The following is an 11,471-nucleotide window of genomic DNA, read 5'->3' as shown; positions in this document are numbered from 1 at the left end:
TTCAGGTATTATAATAATAGAGATGAATTCAGTGAAAAATTCATATCTAAAACTATTATAAAATCAAATGGGAAAAATACGAATCAGACTTTATATGTCAACCTACAGAAACCTTAGAATTTATAAGGTTTGTTCCATTAAATTTGATGCACATGATGTTACTACCATCACTAACCTCATCATCAACAATACATTGAACAAATCATGTTCGTGACTCACACCAATTATCTTACATATTTTATGCTCATGGACCATTTTATTTGCTTATAATCAGTATCATATATCCCATGGGAAGTTAAATATGGGCAAATTGACTTTTTTCATATTAAGTATGAGTCTTGTGATCTCAACTATTGTATATTCCTTAATGATTTTGTCTGCTTATTCATATAATCCTACCTTAATTCTCTTAAGGGCCCCAACAGCCCCAGACAGGGCTTGTGTCCCATCCTCCATTCATTACCTAATACATCTCACTCCCAGGGTCCAATAGTCTCAGATCACCCAACATCCCCAAGAGTCAGAAGCCAATTACATCTCAACAAACCATGCCCCTGGGGAATATGCAGAGGAACAGGGAAGTGACGTCCAAAAAAAGACGTCCTGGGATACCCAGGACGAATCACATGATATCATATCAGACACATAAGTTTACATCTCTGATGTTAGTCCAGTTAACTTTGAAAGGCTCAAGGTCAGGAAATGTGTCATATGCATCTCTACATTCTCCCTCAAAGTGCAAGAGGCAGAGCTCAAACTAAAGCATCCGAACTGAATGAGTGAAAGGAGAAGAAATGACAGGTCCCCAACACACGTGGAGATCTGTCATCAAGACTTCCTGGTTGCCTCTTGCCAGGCATCTTGGCAAGCATGAAGCAAGATGCTGGAGGCCTGGGATGGGAGTGTTTGGCTCTGCCACCTCCCCTTGTTGTGAAAGCAGCATGCCTGGTCTGTTCATCACTAACCCTGCACAAGATAAAAAGCCTCTTATCTTGGGCTCCTCATCCACAGCCTCTAGAGAGCAGCCTTCTCCTCTTCAGCATCTTCTGTATCTGGCAAGTATCTAGCAGGGGACCCTCAGCTGGGGGTGTCTGGGGAAGATAAGCCCAGATTTTACTAGGGAAGGGGGAAGCAGAGGTGTCAGATGTACAGACAGCAGGAAGAGGACTTCAGAGGGCAGCTGAGGGTAGGGGAAGGGGCAGTGAGCAAGGAACCTCTTTGGGGTGCATGGGAGTCTGTGACACACCAGAGCCCTGGCTCTCAGCATTCTCTCCACTGTTTTCCTGGGAGATGCATACATGCCCAGTGACATTCTCTGAGAATCATTACTCAATTAAGTGCTTTTGCATCAGTGTTTTTGTGAAGACAAGAGAACTTGGGGCCCAGTTAGAAGACATCAGCATTCTTTTCTGGAAGAGGGAAAAGTGGAAGGAAATGTCTTACCAGGCCAGTTTTACTTGAGATCAGTTTCTGTTTTTATTCCTGAAGTGCATATCTCAGGAAGCAACTGGTATTAGGAGTAAGGGCTTCATAAAACCATTCGTAGAGGAGACATTAGCCTGGAGCTTTTGCGTTGACCTTTTCCTTTGATCTATCCAGGCTCTCACCTCCTGCCAAGATGTCCTGCCAGCAGAACCAGCAGCAGTGCCAGCCTCCGCCCAAGTGCCCCTCACCCAAGTGCCCCCCAAAGAGCTCAGCACAGTGTCTGCCTCCAGCCTCCTCCTGCTGTGCTCCAAGCCCTGGGTGCTGCGGTGGCCCCAGCTCTGAGGGCGGCTGCTGCCTGAGCCACCACAGGTGCTGCAGGTCCCACCGATGCCGGCGCCAGAGCTCCAACTCCTGTGTCAGGGGCAGTGGTCAGCAAGATGGTGCCTCCGACTGTGGCTATGGCTCTGGAGGCTGCTGCTGACCTAATTCCTGATGCTGAGAAAAGCGACTTTAGAGGAAACAAGTATCTCAAGGAACAAGGAAAAGCCCCAACTTGATAGATCCTTTCTTAGACATGCTAATTAACCATTCATTCATGGGGAAGAATTGTGCTTTTTCCAAAAGGCTCCACCCATGTGTTTTCCAAGATCTTGGAAGCCTCCTTTCCTCCTGACAATGTTATCACTTGTGTCTGATTATACAGAGAAATAAAGCTTCTGAACAGCACCTGCATCTCACTTGTCTTTCACTCTGCTCCACAGAAGGCTGCTCAATGGGTCTCCCCTCCCTCAGCTCCTGAAGGTCTAGCACACCCTGCATCCAGAATAATACTGGCTTGTGGCTGGAAAATTAAACGTTCATATTTTTCTTCATGCAGGGAGTCCCTGTGGGAGATTTGAGGATAGAAGTGTAGGAGAAAGGGGAGGTGTTGGGAGAGGTTGGTGAAAATCTCTTAAAAAAGGCCTAAAATCAGAGCAGAACTGAAGGAAATAGAGACACAAAAAAAGCCTTCAAAAAATCAATGAATCCAGGAGCTGGTTTTTAGAAAAGATCAACAAAATTGGTAGACCGCTAGCAAGATTAATAAAGAAGAAAAGAGAGAAGAATTAAATAGACGCAATAAAAAATGATAAAGGGGATATCACCACCGATCCCACAGAAATACAAACTACCATCAGAGAATACTATAAACACCTCTACGCAAATGAACTAGAAAATCTAGAAGAAATGGATGAATTCCTGGACACATACACCCTCCCAAGACTAAACCAGGAAGAAGTTGAATCTCTGAATAGACCAATAACAGACTCTGAAATTGAGGCAATAATTAATAGCTTACCAACCCAAAAAAGTCCAGGACCAGATGGATTCACAGCCGAATTCTACCAGAGGTACAAGGAGGAGCTGGTACCATTCCTTCTGAAACTATTCCAATCAATAGAAAAAGAGGGAATCCTCCCTAACTCATTTTATGAGGCCAGCATCATCCTGATACCAAAGCCTGGCAGAGACACAACAACAAAAAACAAGAATTTTAGACCAATATCCCTGATGAATATCGATGCAAAAATCCTCAATTAAATACTGGCAAACCAAACCCAGCAGCACATCAAAAAGCTTATCCACCATGATCAAGTGGGCTTCATCCCTGGGATGCAAGGCTGGTTCAACACACACAAATCAATAAACATAATCCAGCATATAAACAGAACCAATGACAAAAACCATATGATTATCTCAATAGATGCAGAAAAGGCCTTTGACAAAATTCAACAACACTTCATGCTAAAAACTCTCAATAAATTAGGTATCGATGGAACGTATCTCAAAATAATCTAAGAGCTATCTATGACAAACCCACAGCCAATATCATACCGAATGGACAAAAACTGGAAGCATTCCCTTTGAAAACTGGCACAAGACAGGGATGCCCTCTCTCACCACTCCTATTCAACATAGTGTTGGAAGTTCTGGCCAGGGCAATCAGCCAGGAGAAGGAAACAAAGGGTATTCAGTTAGGAAAAGAGGAAGTCAAATTGTCCCTGTTTGCAGATGACATGATTGTATATCTAGAAAACCCCATTGTCTCAGCCCAAAATCTCCTTAAGCTGATAGGCAACTTCAGCAAAGTCTCGGGATACAAAATCAATGTGCAAAAATCACAAGCATTCTTATACACCAATAACAGACAAACACAGAGCCAAATCATGAGTGAACTCCCATTCACAATTGCTTCGAAGAGAATAAAATACCTAGGAATCCAACTTACAAGGGATGTGAAGGACCTCTTCAAGGAGAACTACAAACCACTGCTCAATGAAATAAAAGAGGATACAAACAAATGGAAGAACATTCCATGCTCATGGGTAGGAAGAATCAATATCGTGAAAATGGCCATACTGCCCAAGGTAATTTACAGATTCAATGCCATCCCCATCAAGTTACCAATGACTTTCTTCACGGAATTGGAAAAAACTACTTAAGTTCATATGGAACCAAAAAAGAGCCCTCATTGCCAAGTCAATCCTAAGCCAAAAGAACAAAACTGGAGGCACCATGCTACCTGACTTCAAACTCTACTACAAGGCTACAGTAACCAAAACAGCATGATACTGGCACCAAAACAGAAATATAGACCAATGGAACAGAACAGAGCCCTCCGAAATAATGCCACATATCTACAACCATCAGATCTTTGACAAACCTGACAAAAACAAGAAATGGGGAAAGGATTCCTTATTTAATAAATGGTGCTGGGAAAACTGGCTAGCCATATGTAGAAAGCTGAAACTGGATCCCTTCCTTACACCTTATACAAAAATTAATTCAAGATGGATTAAAGACTTAAATCTTAGACCTAAAACTATAAAAACCCTAGAAGAAAACCTAGGCAATACCATTCAGGACATAGGCATGGGCAAGGACTTCATGTCTAAAACAGCAAAAGCAATGGCAACAAAAGCCAAAATTGACAAATGGAATCTAATTAAACTAAAGCGCTTCTGCACAGCAAAAGAAACTACCATCAGAGTGAACAGGCAACCTATAGAATGGTAGAAAATTTTTGCAATCTACTCATCTGACAAAGGGCTAATATCCAGAATCTACCATGAACTCAGACAAATTTACAAGAAAAAAGCAAACAACCCCATCAACATGTGGGTGAAGGATATGAACAGACACTTCTCAAAAGAAGACATTTATGCAGCCAAAAAACACATGAAAAAATGCTCATCATCACTGGCCATCAGAGAAATGCCAATCAAAACCACAATGAGATACCATCTCACACCAGTTAGAATGGCAATCATTAAAAAGGCAGGAAACAACAGGTGCTGGAGAGGATGTGGAGAAATGGGAACACTTTTACAATGTTGGTGGGACTGTAAACTTGTTCAACCATTGTGGAAGTCAGTGTGGTGATTCCTCAGGGATCTAGAACTAGAAATACCATTTGACCCAGCCATCCCATTACTGGGTATATACCCAAAGGATTATAAATCATGCTGCTATAAAGACACATGCACACATATGTTTATTGCCGCATTATTCACAATAGCAAAGACTTGGAACCAAGCCAAATGTCCAACAATGATAGACTGGATTAAGAAAATGTGGCACATATACACCATGGAATACTATGCAGCCATAAAAAATGATGAGTTCATGTCCTCTGTAGGGACATGGATGAAGCTGGAAACCATCATTCTCAGCAAACTATTGCAAGGACAAAAAACCAAACTCTGCATGTTCTCACTCATAGGTGCGAATTGAACAATGAGGACACATGGACACAGGAAGGGGAACATCACACACCAGGGCCTGTTGTGGGGTGGGGGTAGGGGGGAGGGATAGCATTAGGAGATATACCTAATGTTAAATGACAAGTTAATGGGTGCAGCACACCAACATGGCACATGTATACATATGTAACAAACCTGCATATTGTGCACATGTACCCTAAAACTTAAAGTATAATTTTAAAAAAAAGGACTGACTTTTCTTGGATGATACTGTGAGAGGAGTGATTTGACCCTGGAGCCCACAGTTTCCATTGACGGTGGTGTAGAGAATCAGAAAATCCACAAGAATGAGACCAAAGAGGATGGAGCATGTGGAGGCAGAAAGAAAGGTCTGAAGGATGAAGATCAAGTCAAGCTGCACATAATGGACTTTAGGGAGGGAGGTGAGCTGAAGTCAGTGGATTCTGAAGCAATTGGAATTGCAGTTTTCTCTGATGGGAATGCTAATGAAAGGTTCTGTGCTCTGAGGAAACGGAAAAAAGCGGACATGATGAATGCTTCTGGGAGTACAGATTACATATCTGTAAATTTCTTTTAAGATATTTGAGATAGAATTGAACTCATCATTATTATTTTCTGTCATGTGTTACTTTTTGAACTCAACAATAATGAGACACAGCCATATTATAGTTACCACTGGACTCTAACTGGGCAGCTCCTGCCCCAACATTGGAATATGACAGTGTTTTATCTCTGCTCCAAACCAAAGTGATTGATGTGAATCATCAGTGCTGCTTCATTTTGATAGCTGGATTTTGGAAATAATGTTGCAAAACTGGGGACTGTTCAACCCAAGCCATGATGGTTCTTGAGATAACTTCAGAAAGATGAAAACAAATCATATAGCTGTGGCTACAGTCAAAGCAGAAACTTTTGAGGGAAATCAGAGGTTGAGCATGGACATTTTAGACAGAGAATAAGACCTATATGATACTTTGGGAATTCAACTGATTATAATACTTTTTTTAATTTCATTTTTAAAAAGTGGCAAACTGGAAATCAGTTTTGCTCCAATATACGTGGACACATTATTTCTTAAGAAACTGGAATGAAAAGTGCCAAAAGGAACCATAACTGAAAGTTGAAGTCAAATCTGCTCTGCTAGTCAAATCACTTAACTGGCTGAGAAGGGTTCTCTGAGAAAGTGAACAGAGATATGAAGCTTACAATTGAGTAGACTTGAATCAATGTAACAGGCTTCTTGCTCTGGTACACTTAAGACATGCTTGGGAAGTACTTTTTAAAAGTCAGAATTAAAACACATAATGGAGAAATAAGAAAAAGGATGGGCAAGCTCCTTATGGGAACTCCTGAGTCCCACATTCAGCTAAGTTGTACATGCAAAGCCACAAGCATTGATGAAGCTAGTTGGCCTAAAATTCACAGGAATTGTGTGCATTTCAGGGTGCATAGAGACTGAGATTGCACAAACATTTGATGAGTGTTGGGGTGATCAGACCCAACACCAGGCTGGTGGGGGCTACGAAGTCCGGCAGAGTCAAAGGAATGAGAAAAGACCAGTTAAGAGATAAAGTGGGACCAGGGGGCCAATGCTAGTATGGAGACTGCAAAGGCCCAGAGCTCTGGGAGCCCATGCTATTTATTTGTGATCAAAGAAACAGGTGGTGAGGATGTGGGGGTTGAAAGGAAGCAATGTATTAAGTGAATGAGCTACAGCTGTGATGGTTTAGCATTTTCTTTGAAACATATGGCTACTTGCAATAATGGGAATGCTAGAAGCAAGGAGCCAGCAAGTCTAGACACATTCCAGAGGCCACGAGGGGGTTTTAGATCCTGGAACCCAGACATGTTCCAAGCCCTGCCTCAGCTTGTCTCCTAACACTCAGCTTTTCTCCCAACAATGAGTGTATCTCCCATGCCAGGTGCCGCTCTAGGCATTGTAGATACAATGGGAACAGAAGAAGTTTCTTTTTACTTGGAGCAGACATCGACTGGGCATGTTGCAGGCTGACATTTTCCTTGCTCTGCATTCAGTTGGATTATCATACCCTGTGTGTCATGAGTGTCAGTGTAGGTGAGATAAACCTTGGAAAAACATTAAGGCATGAAAGTGGTGAATTTTGGGGGGACTAAGAAAGCTATCTAGTGGCTATTGGCACCTCAGCAGAGCCAACAACTTTAGAAGGAAGAACATAAGTTGCTGATGGCAGAAAATCAGTGGGTGTCCTATTGTTACATAACAAATCACCCCAAAACTTAGTGATGTGAAACAATACACTAAGTGATGTGGAATGACAGCCATCTTGGTTTTCTCACAATTTTATGGGTCACAAATTCAGAAAGGACTCAGCAGGGCAATTCTCATTTCATGCATTTGTCGTCAGATGTTGATTGGAGCTGTGGTCATCTGAAGGCTGACTGGGCTGGACATCCGAGAAGTCTCACTCAGATGGTTGGCTGTTGATGCTGGATGCCAGCTGAGCCCTCTTCTGGGTTTGTCACCTGGAGGACCTACATCTGGCCTCTCTCGCATGATGGTCTTAGAATAGCGAGACTTTTTACATGGTAACTAGCTTCCCCAGAGACAGCCTCCTAAGAGGACCAGGTGGAATCTGCATGACCTTTTGTGACCCAGCCTTTGAAGTCACATAGCATATTTCAACCATATTCATTTTGTTAAAGGAGTTACAAGCCCGCTTAGATTCAAGGTAAGTGGACATAGGCCTAACTTCTCAATGAGAGGAATGTCAAAAAAACTTCGAACCATGCTTTAAAATCATCACAAATAGGTATCAGCCAAATCCCCACCCTCTTGTCGGTTCACTCTACATGTTGCTGAAGCCCTAGTATAAATTAATGTTCCCACAGTGTTTTGAAAAGACTCAGATTTTGTTCATGGTTGTAATGTATTCAAGCTTTGAAGAGGGTGGCCGCTTCTATAACCTTTATGGAACTAGAATGTTCAGAACTATTGCTGCAATAATGATGTCTTACCAAAAGATATCAAAGTTTTCTACATATGCCAAATAATTATCTAATTCCTGGCCAACATGGTGAAACTCCAGCTCTACTAAAAATACAAAAATTAACCAGGTGTGGTGGCTCGTGGTAGTTTCAGCTACTCAGGAGGCTGAGGCAGGAGAATCACTTGAACCTGGGAGGTTGCAGTGAGCAGATATCATGCCACTGCACTCCAGCCCTGGAGACAGAGTGAGACTCCACCTCAAAAAAAATTAAATGCAATGGGAAAATATTATACATCTGTCATTTATATTCAGCAGAAACACTGGTGAAATAAACTTAATTACCACTATTGTCCATCACTTTATTATTTCTCCCATCAATTATCATTCAATCCCTCCTTTTTCCTAAAGTGTTCTGGCCAATGTGATATGAGCATCCCTGTGTCTGAACCATTCCTATCACTTGGATCAATAGTGCAGTCAAGTAAATGCTGAAGCAATGTCTGTCATGTCAGAGATCTAGACTACTAGATTTGCAAGTCTGTCATGTCACAGATTTAGACTGCTAACTGGTGGCTCAGCTTTTAATTCCAGCATTTCTGGTTCATTTTGCCTTTATTTTTTAGCTTTGTTTTTCCCTAGACTCCTCAAGGTTTCTCCTGGTATTTAAAAGAGGGGAGGCAATGGGAATGTCCGACTCCAGTGCCCATGTTCTTGGCCTGCACACTATTCTGCCTCCCATTATCTTAGCTTGCTTCCCTTTCAGATCCAACTTCTCTCAAAGGGCAGCTTCATTTCCTCCCTCTGCCAGGAAACCTTCTGCCCAGGGACTCCTGGCTCTTGGGTCCCATTAGTTCCTCTTAGTCACTTTAGCTAGGCCATCACAGGACCATCAAAGGTCATTTTGCAGGCCAGAAACCTCACCAAACACCCACAAATGATACTAGTGACAATGTCTGGACACTTCACTCTTATCAGGGAAACAGGGTGTTACCATCCAAAGGATAAGTCCCATGGACTTCCCACACACTTATGTAACAGTCCATATCATTCCAGCTCATAAGTGGATTGCTGACTTGTCAGTCAGCATCTCAAGGATGGGAATCATATTTCACACATTTCTGAGTCCTTTGTGTCAACATATATCTGAACTGTGTCCTCAATTCCTGTTGTTTGAATGAATTAATTAATGAATAAAATAGTATAGACAATTAGTTTTCAACAGTCTTGATAATCAAGGCCAGATATTTGGGTGTTACAGGGACTTCCTGGTTCCCTTCTATCAGAAAACATCTGGGCTTCTACTGAATAATTATTGAATTTCCTACTGAGGGGCTAGAGTTTGAAGAGCTGTTACTTGGAGTAGAGCCCATCACTATCATCACTCTCCATGTCCCATCTCCTTTTTTCTGATTCTAAATCAAAGTAGGAAGAGAAAATACCTTGATCAGCAAACACTCTGAGCCAATTCATCCCTGCCCAAGGCCCTGTTTCCCTGCTGCCCTTAGGTTAGCAAAAACGTGAGCTTAGGGTCATAGGGTCAGGGTCTGAGAAAGACGGTGAGGGACAAGGGGAGATAGATAGATAGATAGAGATGATAGATAGATAGATAGATGATAGATAGATAGATAGATAGATAGATAGATAGATAGATAGATGATAGATAGAAAACAATGATTTACTTTTTCATTTCTTCCAGGGATCACTGAGCTGAGACATCCTGAAAGGAAAAACTAACAGCACTGTCAGCCCCCTCCCAAGTGCCTAACCCTCAAGTATCCTTTTGGTTGTTTGCTGCCGGTCTACTTCTGTTGTGGTTCCAGCTCTGCAGGAAGCTGCTACTGGAGTCACCATGGGCCCACAGATCCCACTGACATGCCCAACAGAGCATTCTGGAGGTTCCAGTTGCTGCCACAGCTCTGGGGGCTGCTGTGGTCCTGGGTCATGAAGACTACAGAGTATCAGAGTTGGAGGAACCAGAGGACCAAGGACCTGCTCCCATCTGGAGCTTCTCTTCTTCTCTGCCATCCAGGGCTGAGCTACCAAAGTGTTTTCAGAAGGATCTGAACGGGCCCAGTAAGCTCATTCCCTTTGCTTTCCGGAGCTCTGTGTTTATTTCCAACTCATGCTTCTGTCCTTGACCTTGTGAAAGACTGCTCACCTCATTCCCACACTAATATACAACCCCCCTAAAAGGGTTTTGTGAGTTGAGGGATGTATGACCCGCTTGTGTCTGTTCCTAAGATAGGCCTATGTACCCAATGTGGGGCAGCCGCCGTAGGGCAAAGACAGGAACGCACTGGACAGAGCGTGCAACGAGAAAGCACAGCTTTATTCTTCACAGCACAGGGATATTAAAGAAGGAGGGAAAACACTAAGACCAGCAGGATAAATCCCCTGGGGGAGTACTTGAAACTCATCAAGGAACATCTCAGTAGGAAAGAGGGGACAGGAGCAAAGAAGCACCAGGCTAGGGCTGGTTCCAGTCATTTTGGCACTTTCTTTTCTCAAATATTTTTACTTAATCTCGTGGCTCAGGTCAGCAGCAGCCCGCAGAACTGTGGCCACAGCTGGAGCCCCCGCCTTGTTGACCACTTCCCCTGTCACAGGAGTTGGAGCTCTGGCGCCGGCAACGGTGAGACCTGCGGCATCTGTGGTGACTCAGGCAGCAGCTGCCCTCGGAGCTGGGCCCACAGCCCCCAAAGCTTGGGGCACAGCTGGAGGAAGCTGGAGGCAGACACTGTGCTGGGCTCTTTGCAGGGCACTTGGGCGGAGGCTGGCACTGCTGCTGGTTCTGCTGGCAGGACATCTAGGCAGGAGGTCAGGGAGCCTGGGCAAAATAAAAGCAAAGCAAAATACGTGTCAATGCAGGTTTCAGGCCAGGGCCTCCTCATGCTTTGGTTTAATTGTGGATCCCTTCCCCTAAACTCAGTCTGCCCTCCAGCTAAGACCTGGGGAAGGGGAATGCAAACGGATCTGAAGTTAAACCGGCCTGATACTGCCCCTTCCTCCGGCCCTCTCCCCTGCCTGGGAGGCAGCTGACACTCCTGGGTGGGCCTCTGGGGCTCCTGCGCACGCCCTGCGGGGCCTGTCACACCTCCGCACCCGATGCGAACAGCGCCCCCTGCAGGCGTCCCGTGAACACAACGCCCATGACCCTCCAGGGTGGCGTCTCTCTGGACGCCTGTGAGCGCAGGGTGGGAGGAGGCAACGCATCTCTGCGCACATGAGGAAAAGGGGGTTCAGAGGTCGCAGCATCGCGGAGCCCCTGAAGTGGTTCGCAGACTTGTCTGTCTTCCTCACTATCCCGCCCATCTCC

The 11,471-nt window shown here is 44.0% G+C and overlaps 2 protein-coding genes across 2 annotated transcripts; one reads left to right on the top strand and one right to left on the bottom strand.

The window, feature by feature from the left end:
• The first annotated feature begins 1,618 nt into the window (after window positions 1–1,618).
• LCE3B (late cornified envelope 3B) lies at window positions 1,619–1,906 on the top strand. Its single transcript, XM_003817215.1, has one exon. It carries the CDS (start codon window positions 1,619–1,621, stop codon window positions 1,904–1,906), a length of 288 nt encoding a protein of 95 aa, XP_003817263.1.
• An 8,785-nt stretch (window positions 1,907–10,691) lies between these two features.
• Window positions 10,692–10,961, bottom strand: LCE3A (late cornified envelope 3A). The gene has a single exon (XM_003817214.1). The coding sequence runs from the start codon at window positions 10,959–10,961 to the stop codon at window positions 10,692–10,694; it is 270 nt and encodes an 89-aa protein (XP_003817262.1).
• Window positions 10,962–11,471: the final 510 nt, after the last annotated feature.

The sequence above is a fragment of the Pan paniscus genome, chromosome 1 (assembly GCF_029289425.2).
Source record: "Pan paniscus chromosome 1, NHGRI_mPanPan1-v2.0_pri, whole genome shotgun sequence".
Taxonomy (NCBI): Eukaryota; Metazoa; Chordata; class Mammalia; order Primates; family Hominidae; genus Pan; species Pan paniscus.
This window is presented reverse-complemented; position numbering and strand designations above follow the sequence as displayed.